This window comes from Limanda limanda, chromosome 5 (genome assembly GCF_963576545.1).
Source record: "Limanda limanda chromosome 5, fLimLim1.1, whole genome shotgun sequence".
NCBI lineage: Eukaryota > Metazoa > Chordata > Actinopteri > Pleuronectiformes > Pleuronectidae > Limanda > Limanda limanda.
Window position 1 is genome coordinate 13667142 of NC_083640.1, and position 20655 is coordinate 13687796.

General features: G+C 44.5%; 1 protein-coding gene across 1 annotated transcript; it reads left to right on the top strand.

The window, feature by feature from the left end:
• Positions 1-6: 6 nt before the first annotated feature.
• epg5 (ectopic P-granules autophagy protein 5 homolog (C. elegans)) lies at positions 7-19815 on the top strand. Its single transcript, XM_061070837.1, is given in 45 exon segments — positions 7-610; positions 1326-1988; positions 2403-2663; positions 2744-2942; positions 3051-3187; positions 3283-3390; positions 3470-3543; positions 3703-3811; positions 4250-4364; positions 4443-4593; positions 4691-4852; positions 4936-5093; positions 5531-5682; positions 6064-6204; positions 6304-6465; positions 6561-6683; positions 6769-7031; positions 7113-7253; positions 7382-7526; positions 7874-8071; positions 8368-8475; positions 8579-8701; positions 8859-9025; positions 9124-9360; positions 9442-9565; positions 9692-9836; positions 10017-10188; positions 10324-10486; positions 10598-10740; positions 10853-11009; positions 11416-11610; positions 11699-11912; positions 12436-12623; positions 12745-12952; positions 13059-13134; positions 13551-13654; positions 13768-13943; positions 14960-15184; positions 15270-15479; positions 15974-16118; positions 16297-16539; positions 16769-16982; positions 17126-17344; positions 18258-18372; positions 18482-19815. Coding segments are annotated over 45 exon segments (7770 nt in total). The 5' UTR covers positions 7-556; the 3' UTR covers positions 18665-19815.
• Positions 19816-20655: the final 840 nt, after the last annotated feature.

A 20655-nucleotide genomic window follows, 5' to 3' on the forward strand; every position in this document is an offset into this window, starting at 1 on the left:
CGCGGAGTTCCTGGAACAAACAAAACAAACGACAGCTGACCACCTGAATGGACGACCCCCGCCCGTCAGCCGCCGCGACGTGTGGAAACCTCATGTTCTCCATGTCAGCCACGACACGGAAACAACCTTAGAGCCGCTGGTGGATTCAAAAGGAAGGAAGGAGGGAAGGCAGCGGAGCACAGACAGCTAGCCGCTAGCTTAGCTTAGCCTTGGCAGGGCGTCCTCTTCGGGGCTGGACTTTTGTTTTCCAGGAATGTGCTCAGTGTTTACGATAACATCCCTGCTAGCTGCTGCCTCGCTGCTCTCCGGAGCTGCCTCTTCTCAGCGGGTCCTATCAGAGGGGTTTGCTTACAGACACTGGCCGTGTTTATCTGGACCCTGCAGCCTCCAGGTGCTTATCACAGGAGGCTCTCCCTTGCTGCTCCAGCTTGTTTATTATGGTGGTTATTTGTTTATGTGGGTACAGCGCATGTACTTTACATGTGAGAGGCCTCGCTCCGCTGTGTGTCAGTGTGATCTGACGTGCGAGGAAAGCTGAGATGAGCTTTAACTAAAGATGGAGGCTGTGAGACCAAAGAAGACCAAGGCTAAAAACAGCGGAAAGTCTCAGGTGATTAAACCAAGACCTTTACACTCCTTCTTCACTTTCTTCTTCACTTCTTCACTCTCCTATAGGTCTGGTTAATGACAGGGCCCTCCAGTCTTTCAGAGTCCAATATACAAACACAAAAACAACTCAGAGTAACCTATCCAACTTTTATATCTGGAGAAATTGTATCTTATTGTATCTTCATCTTTGGGCCCTAAAACAAGAAACAACACAGCTGAAGACTGACACATTGTGCTGATACCTCATGACTAACTTTCTTTTGCCATTTTCACCACGATAATTGCTCTTTAGTCACATTCCCTGGTCACATGTAGAAAAGTACAGCAGTGGTGGAGTGGTTTCTTGCTTGTCAGTTCATCATAAAGTGTCACCAAAAAACTGGATGTAGGTTGTAGTGGGTGTTGTGGGTTGTGAGAGAGATCAGTAAAATTCAATAAATACTTTTTTTGTTTTGTATTCCAAGTTCACTTTAGAAAACATGTAATTGTTTATTTTTCTCTTGAGTTTTGTTGTTTCGGATAGTTGCAGTAATGAAAGCTTTTCAGGCTTTGGTGAAATGTAGATAAAAATGTGATAAGGAGATCAATAGAAATCAATAGTCCAGATAGTATAAGACCTTGTTTTTTTTACGTTTCAAGGAAAATGTTCATATCTAATCATGTCTTTGAAAGCAGGATTTCATGAGAATTAACAGCTTATCGTCTTGTGTTTTCAGCTGATCCGGAAGCAGAGGCAGTCAGAGGAAGAAAAAAGAGCCACCGCTCCTACAGCAGTGTGTGATGAGGCCTCCACCACTGGCTTCACTGACATCCCCCTCAGTCTGCCCTACCAGGAGCCAGAGAAGGAGCCACAGGAGCCTGCTCAGCTCCCTGAGACCCCAGCACAGAGGGTCGATCTGCCCTCTGACAAACAGAAGAGCTCCTCGGCGCAGACTTTGTCCGCTTCTGTGTTAACTCCGACTTTACAGTCAACTCTTAGCTTGTCAGCAGAGACGTCACATGGTACAGAGCATCTTAAGGAGTCAGAAAATGAGAAAGATGACCATAACAGAGTTGCAGCTCAGGCGGCTGAACTTCACGCCGTGCCACACAGCACTGAGATGGGAAAAGAACCACAATCATGGAATCAGCCTTGTGCTTCAACTCAGTTTGAGGTTCCAAGTGCCCCTGCCCTGTACCCATCTCTCCCTGCACTGGAGGAGGGTCCTGTGATGCAGCTCAATGTGCAAACTGTGAAAACTGTTGCAAAGGGACCTGCAGTGCTGGCGCTTCCTGAGCAGGAATCTTCTCCTCCGAGTTTGGAGCCTCTGGAGTCTGTGGCTGAACTTTCCAGGAGCAAGCTTTACCCAGAAATACCCAAGACAGCTCCAGAAATTCAGGTACTGCCCCAAACAAAATAATACATGAAGCTCTACAATGGATACAGACTGAATGTGGTTAGTTAAATAGTTTATAATAAATGTGCCTGTTTGTAGTGAAACACAATTAACACTTAGTGTATTTAGTTGAAACAGGTTGATATATTACATATTTTCTGTTTTGAAAGTTTCTCATTAGATGAGGTGAACAAATGTCTATTTATTCGGTCATGGCAACAACATCATCAGTGATTTTTGTTTTAAGGAAAATCTACACCAACAACATTGTATCAGTGAATAACAAAATTAAAGAACTTAGTCAAAATAATGTGATGTATGATGGGTCAGTATTGCTTGAACCCACTTATTCACTGTGTCTTTTTTAAAACCACTTCCGTTGATTTGGAAACTGTCCTCATGTTTTTCCCTCTGCAGCCATTCTCACTGGAGCAGCTGAGCGTGTGGGAACAGGGTGGAGGTTTGCGAGCGTGGTTAGAAGGTGTCGAAGTGTGTGCAGCCCAGTTCTGTGCTCTGGCTCGGCAGGAGAACCATGAACTTACTGAACTGTTGCAGAATTACTGGCGTTGCCGCAGACAGCTGACCCAGTCTCACACGCAGCTACACACACAGACGTCGGACTGCAAGAGCACGCAGAACCGACTCTGGAGCTTCAGAGATGAACAGCTCACACTTCAGGTAAGATAACAATATATATTAAAGAACTGTAAAGATCATCTGCTGTTATACCACCTTTAATATGAGTTCCTTCCCCACAGGGTGTGTGTGCAGACCAGTCTAAGGTGTGTGGGTACCACCGCTTCCAGCAGGCGGATTTCAGTCAGAGTGTGTTGGCTGAGCTGAGCAGACTGTTTGAAACCCGCAGTGAGCTGCTCCATCAGAAGGTGGCGCTGCATGCATATACTGCTCTGCTGTCACGCCTACAGGTGGAGTCCTACTTGTATCGTCTCCTGAAAGGTGAGAGACCTATAAATTACACTTTCCTTGGAGTAGCAATAACATGCATGAACTAATGTTCAGTGACAACACCACATCAGTTTGGTCTCGTTTATTTTTTGTTTTCAGATTGTTCCGGCAGCCAAACACAGCCTTGTTCTCTCCAAACCCTGAAAGAGGCTATAAGTGTCCTGTTTAGCTTCACACGCAGAGTCCTGGATGACACACAGTTCCAAACAGACATCCATCACTGGCTGGAGAGATTGGTATTCACACAAAAACGACATTTCTTACTCCATTTTCCGGCGGCCGAGGTATCTTGTTGGTAGGTTTGTTGACGAAGCTCTGGTCTTTTCTGCAGGTGGCCGTCCTGCTGCATGTTGGGGGGTCAGGAGAGCATCTGTACCTGCTGTGCCATCTTCTCTGCTGTCCTGCTGGAGTTGGAAAGTGGTCGGCACCCTTCCTTCAGGTTATTGATTTATTGTTGTGTTGTTTAGTTCCATAGTTGTGCATACAGATGGCTGGAGTTTTCTTTTTTTCTGCCTCAGATTCAAGTTTTGGGAAACACCTGTGGAGTGCAGCACTTTATGCAAGCTCTGGCCATCTTAATGTCACCTTCCAGGTAAGTTCAGAAGCCCCTTCAACAAAGAGTCTTTTTTACCTACTCAATTTGAACTTCCTTACAGGTTTAAGACTATGGTTTTACATGAGAATCCAAGTCATCCTCTCAGAGTCTTGCAACCTCACAGCTCTAACCAGTGGCTTCTCTGTTTATAATCAGACACCGTGCAGAGTTTCTGGGCCACATGAAGCCATGTGAGAGTCAGAGCTCCTCAGCTTCTGGACCTGAGTCTGGAAACTGGACCCTAGTGGACGAAGGTGGTGAGGAAGTAAGTGTAGGCTGGCAATGGTTCCATTCTGTGAAAATAATGAAACCTGAAAGTTTGTATACAAGATACAAGAAATTGAAAGTTGACTAAATAACCACAGTCATTGTGAAAAATATATTTTTCTTATTTCCTTCGACGATTGTGATTAAGTTAAATGTCACTGTAGATGATCATCTTTAAAACAGAATGTTCTAGTTTTTGTTCTGATCTGCTGAGTCACATTTGAAGAAACATATTTTTGAAAGACATTTGAAGATACTTTCATTTATTATGTTAGTACATGTCAAATATAAGGGGTAAGGGGGGTACCATAATAAAAAAATTCCGACAATGATATATTGGCCTAAACATATTTAAAAATAGAGGATGACTGATTTTCTTAAATTAGATCAAAATCCTGACATTTACTTGCACTAACCTTTCGCTCTCTGTGTTTAGGACGAGGATCCAGAGAGCAGCTGGCTGCTCCTCTGTGAGGAGGACCTGATCTCCTTACTGACCCAGTTCCCCTTCCAGCAGCTCTACTCACACATGCTTGGCATGAGGAAGCAGGGTACAGTAGTCTGTCTGTCCTTCTGTCTGCTGGTTTGAAACACTCACTGTATGAACTGACAAATCCCTCTGTTTCCAGGTGTGTATGAGCCTCAGGCCTACTCCAGTCAGAAGATGATGCGTATGTTTGCCTTTGCTTCCTCTCTCATCGAAATCCTGGCGCTCGGACTTCAATCCTACAACAGAGCGCGATACAGACAACTGGTCAAACGAATAGGACACATCATACGGTCAATACATGCTCACACAGCAGGTTACAACACTATTACCATCAAAAGATCCATGACATTAAAGTCTGTGTTGTTTGTCTTCTTTCCTCTCCCTCAGAATGACAGTGTGTTATGTGAGTGATCACTGGGCCCAGTATGTGACTGTGGCTGGTGCAGCTGGATCCAGCTCTCATGTGCACTCTCTGTCTTTGGATAAGCTGCAGCTGGAATATGATCATCTCTTCCTCAGAGCTGTTTTACATGTACTCAGAAACAAAAGGTGATGAATTGGTCTCATGTTTACAGCTTGACTCATTCACTTTGAGGACTTTTGTATTTCTATTTTGTTGTCCTCTCTCACAGGTTGGGGATTTGGTTGTTCATGTCTGAGATGCCGTACGGGACTTTGTCGAGTTCAATGCTGTGGAAGGTGCTTTACGTCATGCAGAGCGCAGAGACAGCAGGACAAGGAACACTCAGCGCTGCACCTGACACACACACCTGCATTCAGTCTCTCAGAGGTAACAGCACACACACTTAACCGAAAGCGAAATATGATCTTTAGCTTTAAAATCTTACCAGTCACAGGTGTTAAGATGCGACACAACAATTTCCTGACCATATTGAAAGCTTACTTTTTTTTAATTAAGAAGGCAGTTTTAAAACAACCCCAAATCTTTTGCATTGAATTTTTCTCAAGCTCAACTCAATTTAACTTTTCACAAGACATATATGTCTGGGATTTTGTGGAGCTCATTGTTTTGCAGTAAATGCTAAATCATATTAGTACTTTAAAATCTTGCCTAAAACGTTCTTGTAAAAAAAATCTGTGGGTAAATTACATTTTTAATTTATTTTAGTCTCCTGTGAAGCACTTTACAAATTAAGCTTATTATAATTTTTATGTTTTTATTTGGCACTTTTTCTGCATTGTCATAAATGTACATTTCTGTAACAGACCCAGAGCACCAGGTGAGATTTGAGCAGTGGCTGTGTGAGGTGAACAGCTCGGATGGTATCTCCCTCCTCACTGCACTAGCACACATGGCTACATCAACTCAGCACTGTGACTCCACCTTCATCACTACAATCACTCTGCTCATTTACCAGGTAGGGAATGGATGCAGCCTGAAGTATACTATAACAGATGTGTGTAAGCCATTAAAGGAAAAAATCTGATGTTAAACACAGTAGATTCTGTCTCAGTGTGACATTATTTATAGACTAAATTAATTAACATACTGGAGCATAGGTTGTACTTTGAAACATCATTAACCTGAATTTGCCCTGAAAAATGAATCTGTTGTTTTTATATCAGTTTTTTTATATGCAATTTACATGGAAATAGATCAATCCACTTTCATCCACCATGAAACATCTCTTCCCTTGTTCAGATTCAACACTGGTTCAGATTCATTACCCTGTCCCCTTGGATACAAGACATATAGTGCCTAACTTTCTGTTGACATCTCTTTTCTTGTTTTTCCTCAGGTGGCCTATGTGAGCACGTCTACCAGAGAAATATACTCTAAGGTTGGCAGGGAGTTGCTGGCTGCCATAGCAATAGCCCATCCCTATGTTATTTCCGTGCTCCTGGAAAAACTCAGAGAGACGATACAGACTGTAGGAATGGTCAGTATTACTATTCTATGCAAGTGGATGTCTATTTATTAGAAAAATATATAATGTATCAAATGAAATCAGTCTTTCTGTGTGATTTGTGTGTGTCAGGTGGCTCTATACCTGTGCAAAGAGCTGCCCCTGAGTCTGTGGCAGCCGCTGCAGGAGGAAATATGTGTGATCGGAGCCTGGCTGCTACATCACCCTCTGTCTGCTGTGGAGAACCGGCTGGCCTGTGTTATCCTGGAGGGTCTGAACTGGGGCTACGCACAGGTAGTGGTCGGAGCATCAGAAAATACCTTCCTGAGAGTCCTGACAGCACAGTTGTGAGTTTGTAATGAAACAACTAATCCTGTTTCCTCTCGCAGGACGGCTCCTTGGCCCTGTCTTCGTCTATCCACAGCGAAGTGGCTCTGCTAGTGGCCGAAGCTTATCAGAAGTACCTTACTGACAAACCATACAGTGGCCTCATATCAGAGGGCATCAAACAGGTGACACGTCCGCTTTTCAAACACATAGATCTAATCTGACCGTGGCTTCATTCATTACAATTACTTTACATTTTCCTCTCATCAGGTGTCTTACCTCGCCAGTGTCCTTCGTCTGGGTGTATCGCCTGAAGCATCCTTCAGTCAGTGGGCGTGGCAGCTGCTGTTAAGGCTGAAGCTCCATGGCAATGCTCAGAGTCCTAAAGGAGCCTGGTCAGGTCCTGCTCTGGCATCCAACCCACCTCCAGAGCTGACGCACACTCCCAGCATGCATCCTGTTCTCAGGGCTGTAAAATCAGGCATCCCAATTGGATGCTACCTTTCCATTGCCATGACAACCCTGGGACACAGGTTTGTACTTGTACTGACATGATATTAATGGATGATTTGCCAGTTGAATTAGAATTAAGTTAATATCCTTTGATTTTTCAGCCTTGAACACTTTTGTACTGATGGAGTCGGGCTGTTGAAGAGTCTGATTCAGTCTCGACACCTGAAAGCTGCCGTGCATCTGCTGGACAACATTCTACCCCCAACGTACCCGCTCAGCTTTTACCTGCTCAACAACTCTCAGTAAGACGGAAACACCTTTTTAAACACAGCCCACAATAAAACCAGAAATAAAAGTATTCATTATATCAGCTACTGCATCTCACTTTCACTTGTTGTTGTCTCTACTTTCATCCTACTGTTAATGGCAGGTTTGTAAGTTGTATGCAGCTGTTCCTGCAGTACGACAGCGTGTGTCCTCAAGGTGTGACGCAGCAGGTCACTCACCGGGTCGCACCGCTGCTCACAGGAACCACCTACGGAGACAACGTCAGGCTGCTCAACAGTGTCATTCAGGTTTGTCACTGAGAGCCTTTGATATAAAAATAAGATAATTATTAATATCCTATAATGATTAGAAGAAAGATGATGATAAATTAATCGGTGTGGAGGAAATGTAGAAACAAACATCTTTATGTTTGTAAGTAGTTGTCAGTAATATCATCAAGTCCCAGTGCTTTTTTAATGAAATAACCTGTACACATATTGTCATTTAACTACTGTTCATCCACAAATACAGGAAATATTGATCAGGGTTAAATGTTTTGATTAACGTCTTTTTGTAAGAATGTTGTATATGTTTTCTCATCGTATACATCCTCTCCAAGTCAAAGATGACTCGTTAAGATGCTTTTATCTTCCAGGGTCACATTCGGGAGAGTTCACAGCCCGGTCGTGTCGGACCTGCAGTAGTGCTGGAGTTTTGGGTGGGAATTCTGACTCAGCAGAACCTGTGGTACCGAGACAAAACCACCCTGTTCCTCATGGATCAGATCTGCTGTGCTGCATTCACACACCACCAGGAGGAATGTGTGCAGAAACTCCTCTACCAGCAGCATAAGGTATTTACTCATTATTTTATAGTATTGCATTATTTTGGGACTCTTTTTGGTCCAGACGTATGATTATATCAGTGTAAATTACCTTTAGCAACATTATAAAGATAAATATTACATCAATTTTGAATGGGTTACTCATTACAGAAAGAGGAAGAACTTAGTCGTGATTTATGCTAAAAAGTAAACCTAGATATTGTAATGTTAAGTGAAAACTAGCAGGCTATCATTGATTGAAGAAGAACGGTCACAGTGACACCGGTAATGTTTGTAATTTCTTTCCATTTTCTTACCTCATGCAGAATGCCATGGGTTACCATGGAGATCGAGGTCTGCTCTCATCTCTAGTTGGCTGGATAGCTGGAAATGCCACGCCCTCCTTCATAGAGGGCCAATCCCTGAGTGCAGAGGTAAAGTTCCCCAAAGAACAGTACGAACAGTATGAGCAAGTACTGAGGCTCGTCTAAGTAAATCACTCTGTCCTGAGAGACTGTGTGTTTTGTGCGTTTGTAGGTTTGGTTCGCCTGGCTGGTGCTAAACATGGAGGGAGTGTTTGAAGAAGATTCTCAGCTGAGACGCTGTGTTGAACATGAGCTCTTGTCAGAGCCAAGCATCTCCCCAGAACAAGCCTTAAAGGTACACTGACAAACACACAACAGTTATTAATATTTTATTACTTTCTTGCAAAGACAGTGAGGAGTATCATGGTTGTGAGTAGTCTGGTCTACTGCTGGCTCATGATCCTGGGTATTATATGTGGCTGGTGCTGACAGTGTGTTTGTGTCTGAGACAGAAGGCGCAGCAGAGGCTGAAGTTGCCGGTAGCCCCATCTCTGCAGCGGCTGCAGGTGTACCGCTGGGCGTGTCAGGCTTTAATCACGCCCCCTGACCACCCGCTCCTTCCTATGATCTGGCAGAAGTTCCTGCAGCTCTTCCTCAGACAGCCTGGGCCTGATTACGGGTAAGATGCACCCACAAATATGACTATTCCTAGCCATAGAAACCAGGAAATAAGCATGTGCCCCTACCATGTACCTGTTTGTGTATGTTGTCCCCCAGGCTTGCTGCAGGCGGATGTATTGGGCGAAGGTTCTTCCAGGCTTCATCTCATGCAGCGTTACTCAGAGATTTGAGACAGAGAATACAAGTGGTGTCAGACTTCCATCATGCTGCCAGTCAAGCCCTCAGGGTTCCCCCGCTGCACACACCCTCATCCGACAGCCAGGGTGACGAAACCCCCGAAAATCCCCATCCCCCTTACCTTACCTCTCCTCAGCTACACACAGAGCTGGTCAGGTGGGTCTCTCGTGCTTAGACTACATCCAAACATTTGTGTGTTTACAGCGTTTCAAACTTCAGCTGATTGGTTGTCTGTAGGTTGTTTGGTGTATTCGCTGTGTGGTTGGATGACGAGACTCTGCAGAAGCAGGAAGTTTACATCCCGTCCCTTCCTGCAGAATATGAACCTCACAGACTGGCACAGGTCATGCAGCGGCATCAGGTAGGTGATATGTCTTATTATTATTATGTGTTTGTATTTACAAATACAAAATAGTGTATGTTAATTACTCAAAGAAGCTGTTTTATATCAAACTGCTCATTTGCATGTCATTCTGTTGTTCTGTAGGAAATGTGGCTTGAGTATGTGGACCAGGAACGTCTGCAATATGATATGAGGGAGGTTTTGTCTCTGTGGGAGAAGGTGCAGAGTGAGCCAACGTTCCTACAGGCTCAAACCCCCGGTTTCATTGACTACACAAGCCCCAACAACGGTACAAACCTTAAACACACAAAGTCTTAAATCTAGCAGAGGTCCATATGCTGTAGAAATATTTTGTAAACCCTAGCAAAAATAACAAGTAACAGAATAACCATTGCCATTTCTTCCTGTTTGCATGAAAAATATTTTTTATTTAGTTTTTCAGTTGTTTGAAGTTGTCCTATGTGTGCAGCTCGGGAGCGTATCCTGTCCAACCTGCAGAAGCATCCAATACCTCGACCAGCTCCAGAGCTGCAGCAGCAGAAGGCTCCAGTGGCTGAGGTACCAACCACCTGCTTCACTGACTCTAAAGCTGCTGTTGAGCTAATGAAGCAGGACCTCTGCATTCTGCAAGACCAGGCCAGGTATATGGACATCATACACACATTATATCATAATCAGTGTACACATGCACACACATTTTTTGTTTGTACACACACACAAAACAAATGTTACACAAAGCCACCCTCAGATTCTGAAATACTTGGTCTTGGTGACAGGTCTGCAGTGGCGAGTGAAGCCCAGCAGGTGGCGATGGAGCAGGAACTTCTGGAAAGCCTCCCTCTGCTGTATAAGAACCGATCTGAGCAGGTCACCATGGCCCTGGAGTGTAAAGGAAAGGGAGGGATGCCATGCATGGGACCTGCAAACATCACCGTCACAGTAAATCCACTTAAACTGCATATTTTTCACATCATGAGATACCACTGTGAAGACTCTGCCCTGGTTTGTTAATCTGTGTGTGTTTGTGTGTGTGTTTGTGTATCCACATAGTGTGAGTGTGTGCAGAGACAGGAGGCAGTACAGACTCAGATAACATCCCTACGTAGGGACATCAAAAAACTCCAAACCGACGCCATGGCTCCTCCTCCTCAAAGTCTGGCTCAGGCTGCGGTTCACACTGAGAACTTTATCACGTCAGTACAAACAGATTCTTCTACATCACTGTAAAACACATTTTGGAGAAAAAAACAAGTGCGCAGTTGATTGGTGGTTTAACTACAGTGTGATGTATAATTATGTTCTCAGGGCGCTGGTGAATATGTACAAGGCAGAGAAATCTCCTGTGGTGCAGCATGTCGGCGTGTCAGCCTTTTACCAGGTGGTCTCCTTTGTGTGTGAGGAAACACTGCGACATCCCCCAACACGCCAGTACCTCTCCTCCTGTGTGGAGATACTGGGACAGGTGTGTGCACACATACACAAGACTATTACACACATGTGCTCCACAGCCGCTCCAGTAGCCTTATACTAACACAAACCTGACAACAGACCCAAAGCATTGTGTCTTATTGAATCAGAAATGTTGCAGCTCGGGTATTTTAATATTCTAGCTCCCTGTTATTTATTAGTAGATGGGACATCTGCCCTTGAGGCTTTCACTGTAGGTTTGGGGAAACCACATCATATGGATATAGACAGCCTGTTTATTCTGACTCAGGCAGGATAGTGTGGCAAACCTTAGTGAAAACCTGGTGTCAGGGCAGAGTAGGACAGGGGCTAACTGAACACAGACATATACAGAAAGAGGACATACAGATAAGTAGAGTACAGATGTGACCAGAACTGAATTAAATCTTATTTGTGTGTAGGTGTTTATCCAAGGCAACGCAGACGAGTGTGGTCGTGTGCTGAAGACCATCCTGGAAGAGCGGCGTCTTTGCCCCCTCATTTCCCCCTTCTTCACCCCTAACACTGCGCCCGATCAGCTCGTCTTCCTCTACCAGGATGTGGTGACCTCCCTACACCTCGACAGCGCTGACGTCATCTTCATGCTCCTCACGAAGGTCAGTCCAGACACAAAGGCAACACACTGAAGAAATATATTCTGTGCATCTACAGTCATCCAGTTACAGCAGCATCTTCTACCTGCAGTTCGATTTGTACCAGTGGCTGTGTGAAGCCCATCCTGTGTTTTCGGAGAGAACCCGCTTGCTGGAGCTGATCCACGGAGCTCTCTGCGTGTGCGGCAAAGATCCGGAGCCCGAACTTCTCACACCTTTTCACCTTTTCACCAAACACTGGACGTGGCTGCTGCGCCACCATTTCCCTGATCACTACAGTGACTGCCTGCGTCTGCTTATGACCAGTAAGAGCTTGTGTGTGCATGTGTGTATACAATCATCCAGTTTTATTAATGACTCAAATAATCATTAATACAGGAAGCCACAACTTGACCCATCATTTACTCAAACACCCTTGCTTATTAAACAACACACAAAGGTTAAACCACATCAGACTAAACACGAGCACTGAAGGAAGAATAACTTGCAGAGAATTACTTGAGACCAATCTGTCACATTCAGGAGCAGCGTTTCATTGTCCTTAATGTTGCACGTTGCCTGTTAAAGCACTTAGGGGCTGCTTTGATAAGTCTTCGTGTTCCTCCATCAAGTGATTCAGAGGAAACACATTCATCCTCCTCATAAACGCCTCCTACTCATCTTCCCACCAACAAAAGATTAAATTTAATTAATGAATGTCATTAGCTGAATCATTCCCTCAATCTACGGGATCATGTCTGAGATTCAGTATTTTATATGAAGAATATTGGTCATAGAAGTTTGATGTCTAACTTCTTTAAAAACTAAGTTGTTATTTCACCTCACCAGGCTCGTCAAACCAGTTGCTGAGTCCAGAGTGCTGGAAGGTGACTCTGCGAGTGCTGGGCTGTTTGCCTCCGTCCCGCAGCTCCAAGAGCAAAGCCGAACAAGCCCTGGGCACCCCCGATGTCCCCGGCCGTGCTGTCGGGGCCCAAGCGTCTTCCTACAGATCCACCGTCAGCCTCTCTCCTCAGCAGGTTACTCACGCTAATGTTGCTCATATTAGATTCAGTCTGTGGCCCTCGAAGAACTGTAATAAACTTGAGCAATCGTCTCATTTGGAAAAAAATTCTGTCTTGTTTTATTTGCTGCTAACAGGTGGACGAGACAGTTGACTGGCTCAGTGATTACTTCCTGCGGAGTCGTCTCAGTAAGCCAGACCTCCGCAGCTTCGGACTCTACTCTGCCTGGACTCCGTACATCACTGAGGTTGTTTCCCTCTGGGATTATTTGATTAGTTGTCTAATCAATGTGCAGCTCATAGCCTGTGCCAGAGAGTCAGTGGGCAGCAGCAGAACAATGAAAGGTAAACACCAAATGTCAGCATCGACTGATTTCCACCTTTGTTTTGTGAATATTTATTTATTGTTAGCTGCCCTTTTGACAGAGAAATGTCTCTTCCATTCTCTCAGCCCTGCAGGACCTACACAGTAAGATTGTGAAGTTATTCAAGCCGTGGATCTTTCCTGTGGACACAGATGACGGCAGGTAAGCATCTACACCTTAGCTGAGTTACAGATGGTAAAAAGAGGTGAGACAGATGTGAGACAGACGCTCCAGAGACGGCAGCAGATCAAACATCTTTATTTTCCTTTTTATCCGATGTAATCCTTGTTTCTTTCACAGGTGAAGAGCAGATGTAGATCATGTTGTAGTTGTGGTTCCTAACTGAACCAACTGTGAGAGATTATTTTATCTATGAAGCCAAATCAAAACGCAAACATGACACTGCTCTGATGGAAGATTAAATGTTTACTGATGCGTGTGAGGAATGAGTCATCCATGTCCATAATGCAGCCAGAAGTTTGTGCTTTGATTCCCCTGGTTCATGCAGAGAGCAGTTAAATGCTTTCAAGTGTAAATGAAACAAAGACAATGTCAATATCAGTGTTTCTTTGTCTCAGCAATCTCAGGTGCTACCCGTGGCTGGAAACCGATGCGAGTGCAGCAGCCGGTCTGGTTGGACTGTACGCTCAACTCACTGACACGCTGCATCACAGATTCAGAGGTGGGACCTCAGAAGTGCCGCGTTCACACATGAGTGACTGTTCAAGTGCTGCTCTTCTGAGTTGCCTGGGCTGTTCGGGTTATTTTTAACGTGCATGTGCTGGTGCGTTGCAGATCGTCTGCTCCCTGGTCAGAGAGGGGCTCTGTGGCTAAGTATGATGCAGTACTGTGAGAGCTGCACCTCGCCCCGGACACCCGAGTACCTTCTCTACCTGTACCACACACACCTCCACAGCCTGCCCTGGAGATACCTGCACCCTGACACTCGGCTCATGGAGCAGCTCTTCATTGTGAGATACCCCCCCCCCCATCAACACTGCACACTGATCTAGACATTCATTACACAGGGGAGCTTGTTAATTTGAGACCCCGGTCCTGGGCCTCACGTCCTATTATTAACCTCGCTTCACGTAATTATAGACTCAACATCCTGTTCCTACACACAGGAGCCACGTGGGTCCCACATGCCTTTATACAGGCTACTATACAGATTTTAAAAATATTTAATGTTATTAAAACGAAAATAAAATCACAAAGACGATGATTAAAACACACCAGAAAAGGTACAGAAGTGAGCCAGAGGAGGTAAAGGGAAGGCAAACCATCTGCTCTTTTGATTATTTAAACAAAAACATCCCTTTTGCCCATCTTCTATTATTGATAATTTCTCAGCTGTGAAGTCAATCTTTTCATCTCATTGATCTCTTTAATAACTTTTTGCCAATTATCTTCTGTAATTATTTGTCTTCTGCAGCAACAAACTGCACTAAGTTTACACTTTACCTCACAATGTACAGCCACTAATTGGGCACTGAAGCATGAATTTTGAATGCACATGCTCTTTTAAGATATCTATTATATAAACAATAGACATGACTCAGGTAAAATGTGTTGTTTCCTTTTAGCTTTTGTTTGTAAGATCTCCTTTAGTCTGTTATCTTATTTAGTGATTCCACGGATACAAAATGTAATTCTGCCTGCACTACTGTTAGATGTCTGGTAAAATGACAATGAATTCTGATTTAATTTGAAATTTCATCTCTCATTCCATTTTATTTCTTTGTTAAGGTCTCTTCAATTAAGTTTAATATGTTTCAACAGATTTATAGTCCAAAAACTTCAAGACCTAAATTATCAATTTAGCCATACAGTCAATGTATTGCTCATAGTCGAAAATAAAATGGATCATCAGGAGAAATAAATATTCTGAGTACAATCATATGAGAGTCGAGTGGATTGATTTGTCTGTAGGTTTGTGTTTCGACTGCAGACTTTTGTTTATTGTCTGGCTTTGCTCTGTCTGCAGGTGGAGAGACGAAGTCCCAAGAGCTGCTTCTTGTTTATAGGAGAAGTGTTGTGTGGGGTGAACTGGATCAGCGTCCTGAGTGAGCACTTACAAACACCTTCTGCATCCATGGCATATCCAGCCTTACCGGAAACGCACCCTCAGAAGGAGTCACACACCATGTTGGTCTATCTGCTCTACATGCTGGTGTTTCTGGCAAAGGAGGAACAGCTCCTGAGTCAACAGGTGAGTCCAGACGAGGTTAGTTAAAGCTCGGACATCTTAGTTTTCTTTCACTCATCCTCCAGTTTCTCTCCTCCTCCATCTGCAGGACTCCCCTCTGCTTGGCCTGTTGGTCCAGTCCTCCTCTCTGCCCTGGCATCAACTGGACCTGTCCTCATACCAAGGCATTCTGGGATATGTCAGCACCCACTACCCCCCCTCTTTGCTGCTCAGCACTGAATCTGCCCCTCAGCTGCTGTTGAAGTCACTGCGCAGTGCTGCCGGGCTCCACCCTCTCTCCAATGAAGCTCCACACCGGGTGAGACAATTAAGTGCTGTTTGTTTTACAAATAACAGATTGATTAATGTATTGTGACCCTCTAAAGGTCTGTCTAGTCTGCATGAGAACCAGTAGAGGTTTTAATCACAAAACACTCATTTAGGATTTAGTATTAAGACGATCAGTGGAATTACAGATAAATACCTGAAAGAAAACTTGTAGAGTTTAAAGGTAGTATGGAGGTACTATATCTAAATGTCATTATGCATCTGTAATGTATAGAGGGATTATTTTGTAAGAGAATGTATTCATGCGTGTCTAATGTCCCCAACTCTTCTCCCACAGACAGACATTTAGACTTAAACAATTCAGTTTTCTTTGCCAAATCAGTATCACTAAAACAACTTCACTTCATTCTAAGAAATAGCCTTTCTGTCAAAAATAGTAACTACTAACTATAGTAAGCAAAATATGCCTGAAAAGCTGGTAAAATATACACTCAGCATAAATCGTGATCTGTTTTTGTCTGTCAGGAGGAGACACCGAAGGCCAGAGCGTACGTGTGCTGGTGTGTGCAGACTTTGACGACTCTGGAACAAGGAGGCAGCATCCCCCTCATCAGCCTGGAGGCTCAGCTGGAGACTCTTCTGGAGGGCATCGTCACATTCAACCCACCAGGTGAGATGTCCTCGCTGTCACCTTTAACAACATGGCCACACATGGAGCAGCCCGATAGAGCGCGTGCCACATGGTCACAAATGCACTGAGCAGCGAGTCTGCAGCTTTACTCATGGACAGCTGGAGTGAAAAAAAAAAAATTACCATCATCACATTTATCCACATTTTTCCTTTGCAGACACGGATTTGGAGCAGAGACACATGGCGTTCTGCAGCCTCTTCAGCGACACCCTGGCTTTGCTGAATGGCGTTGGCGTTTCCACGGGCGAGGCACTCGTTGCTCATGTCATTGCCTGGCTGGACAGGAAGGGGAGGGGTTTCCCTATTCTGCCTCTTCTCACAGCTTGCACGCGTTGTCTCGCTTCAGTACGGCACATGACACGCATCATGGAGGCATCCATCACAGCTTACTTCAACCATGGTAAGCAAAGTAACACCAATGTTATTTAACTGAGGATTAGTTTTATTTGTAGAGTTGTTGCCTTAAGTCTTTGTGTGATTTCTTTACTGCCAGTTAGCCTACTGCAAGTTGACCCAAAAGTTGGTTTACTCCTTTCATTTTCTCTCTTTCAAATAGACGGTTAAATGTGACGTCAATGGTTTAAACATTTCTCCTCCCACTGTCTGCGTCTTTGTTTCTCCATGTTAAGCGGATGAGGAGTCTGTAGGTTGGGGTCCCGTGTTGGCATCGCTGCAGGTCCCTGAGCTCACTGTGGATGACTTCCTGTCTGAGAGCCAATCAGGAGGCAGCTTCCTGACGCTCTATGCCTTCGTCCTGCAGCGCCTTAACTCTGAATACACAGCAGCCAATGAGAGACGGACTCTGGCTCTAATTAACTCATGGACCAATCAGGTCTTCCCAAGGTTTGCCCCGCCTCATAATCTAATTTCATGTGGCTTAAATGTCTATTATTTAGATTTTCCAGATTGTGTTTGACAATATGTTGCAGTTTGAGTTTCAGGCATAGTAACCAGTATATGAGCTGTGGTGTCTTCTGTCTGTGCAGTGGTCCAGGGGACGAAGCCAAGCTGTTTCTGTGGTGGCACAAAGCACTGAACCTATCAGTGGAGCAGCTGCAGCCACAGGCCGGCCTGACTGAGGTGTCGGGAATCGTCTTGGGTCTGTTGAAGTTGCAAACCAGGCTGCTTCAGCTGGGAGAGGAAAGACTGAACTCTGGGCTGCTGGGTGCAATTGGCCTGGGAAAGAGGTCTCCTGTTTCTAATAGGTAGGTCCACATGCAATTTTATTAGCAAACTGGAATGGTTGAGCGCATTCCTCCGCCAAGGCCTAACAGTTAAATTCAATCAAGCTGCACAGAGTTTCAAACACTCACAGATATCAGTCCATGTGTCTGATTAATTTCATAGGTTCCACAAATTATTATCTGGGAAAGTGTGGGTTGAAAATCCTCAGTATTCTTAAAGAAAGTGAAAACAAATTCCTGGCTCTGCTCTCGATCCGGATCAGCACCAAAATGTAATCAACCAGCCATCAAACAGACAGGGGTTAAAACATAACCTCCTGGGTGGAGGTCATGTGTCGTATATTCGTTAGAGTAGATCATTTTGGTGTGTGTTCAAAACATAATGACAGGCTTACGTTTATGATACCTGCCCTCTGGACTCTCAGACATTCTCAGAGAGTCCTCCAGATGTTTATCTTAGAAGTTCTCTACCTTTTTGAAATGATCCTTGACTTTGGGAATGACCTCAGACTAGCTTATGGATGGGTGTAAAAGGAATGTTCTTGACCAATGTGTCTTCATGTTCGGACACAAAAACATGTCCCTCTTTAGTCAGAAATCCCATGGGGGACAGTATTTACCTGAAGTCATGGGCGGAACCAATCTCTCTATATATACTGTGTGTCCGACCCCTGGAAGTCAGACTTCACTTTTGGCGTGTGATTTCTCCGGGTATACCATGGTGCCCGTCCTGACCTGCAAATCTTCTGTGTAATAACCATATTATACAAACAAGAACGAGGTCCGCTGAGTTTCCTACATCATCACCAACTTCAACAACAACCTCGACCTCTCGGCTGCCCAGAATATACCATACATGAAAACACCTTTAGGCTAAATAATACTTGCCACTGTTGATACACCAGCTGTTAATGTGTATCTCCTGTACGTCCAGGTTCAGGGTGGTGGTACGCAGTCTGGCAGCGTTCCTGTCAGTCCAGATACCGTCAGAGACCGAGCTTCGACTCCAACCCACCAGTGACTTGCAGCTCTCTGCGAAAGCACATCAAGTACGCAACAAAAGCTGCAAATACAGTGTTTTAATGTTCTACTCTGCAATTATCTCCTAAAAATAACTTTGTGTTTCTCATGTTTCTTTTTTTCTCTTCATGAATGCAGACTCTGGGGATGTTGGAGGCGATGTGCAGCAATAAGTAGTACGCCGAGTTGGAGGACTCTGTGAATAAGGCCGTCCAGTTCATCCGCTACCCAGGACACTGTCTCAAAGATTCACCCCGACTTCTGGCCCTGCTTGCCAACCTCCTGTACCCTGAACTCAGATACCTGCACATTATCCGTTGAAACTGACTTAACCAGACACGTATGCTGGAGATTGGGAGGATGTTACCTTTCTGTGACAAATACAGTGACAGGAAACGTCTGCTCTGCACAGACACAAATCATGCTGGAGCACAAAGTTTCCAAGTTGCACTGGTATTGAAATGCTTTTACTATTATATCAACAAGAGCAACAAGAGCAAGGGCTCTGTGAGACAGAAAGTGACTGCTCCTGAAAGCTTGCTGTGCATTCATTAAAAAAAAAACATCTTTTGCCTGATAAAGTACAGACTACAGTGACGAATCAACCAGCCAATCAGGAGCCCAAGAAATGTCATGTGCTGAGCTCGGACTAGTTCTCACACATGTCTTTTCTTCCCTCATGTTCACGCTTTGTTGCTTTAACAAGTTTTAAACACCATCCGTTCTGTTCTTGATTTGAGAGAATGTTGCACATATTTATTGAAGCAGAATTCACGAATCAGAATTCAGCTCCGTACTTCAAGTGTCAATTTCACACCTGTGCATGGAATCTCACATAAAAAAGTTGAAGGGTCCACAAATTATTTGGAGGAAGTTGACAGATAGGTCTTATAGGTTTAGTACTTTAGTAGCACCTTCTTAAAATGGGGAGGGGAGGAGTTTCAATGACTGAGCTACATCTGAAACATCTCAATCCTTAGTACTGTATACAGATGAAAACAGTGGCTGCCTGTATGAAGTGAATTGATGTGTAGTTCCAGAACGTTTGCCAGTATCATGTTTATGTTCAGCCAATAGTGCTTTGCTTGTTTCTGCCAAAGACATTTTGTGTTTTATCTGCTCAGATGCTCAAACCCTCTTGACCACGTGCTCACCACCTGTGTCTGTAAGGTTCAAAAAGCACACACACTAGAAAAAATACATCAGACAATAGTTACAGAGTGCTACACCACTCGGCTTCCTTATAAAGTAATCTGTGCCCTGTGATACAAAATGCTAATTCCAATGGAATTGGTAAATATCTATATCTGGACTTATACAGACGCATATGGTGGCATTTGAGGATAAAGACAGAGTGTAATCTAGATTGAGGTGACTCCAAGAATTCATATTTTAATTACCCATGTCATTTTACCTTCTTTGTTGCTCTGTGCCGTCTCAATAATAACTCTGCTGCACTTCTGCATCCTGAAGCTCGCCTTATTGCCTGTGTTACTTGGTGCCTGTGAATGTCAGAGGCATTTCTTTTACATGAGTCAGTGAACGGGAATGGGTCTGAAGGGGCTGCACGAAGGAAAAACAAGGGTTCAGTAAAGGAGAAACTCAGGGTCTCACGGCTGGTATTCAACAATGCAGCTCTGTGATCTTGGACCATATGTTGGATACATGGAGAAGCCTCTCGGAGCAGGAGGGCTGATGTAAAACACCCGGGACAGGTCACATGGGCAGACACCTAAGTGCAGAGACGCTCATGGATTGAGACGTCAGGACCAAGAGCCAGACGGCAATTGGGGACACAATGCACTGAAATCAGTATTCTCTCTGCATAATGCTGCAGATGGTCAGATTGATTTAGAAAGCTTCCTTGTGTGAGGAGCCTGTTATGACAAGTGTTTGCTAGAAGTGTTCTGACTGGCGTCCGTGTCCTGTTGTTCTCTGCATCTTTGTGAAAGTACATGTCCACAGACGAGAGAGAAGCTTTTGTAGATTGTTCAGGGGGAGGGCTGTAAAGAAATCTGTGTGTTTTCGTGTGCATTTCTGTGTGTTTGTGTGTGTGTTTATACACATACATCCAGCGTCCTCATTTGACACCACCACGTCTGTCCTCTCTTCAGGCAACAGTGGTCTCTATGGTTACGGGAAGGGTAGAAGTGAGAGAGGAGGTGGAAAGGACGGGGTGTTTTGAGGCTGTGAGAGGGAGAGAAAAGGAGGAGGGGGGGGTGGGAGATGCTCACAGACGCTCGCTGCTGCCTCCTCTTCATGTTGAAAGAAACCTCGTGTGAACCCATCGTCTGGTGTCTCTCACCGTTCAC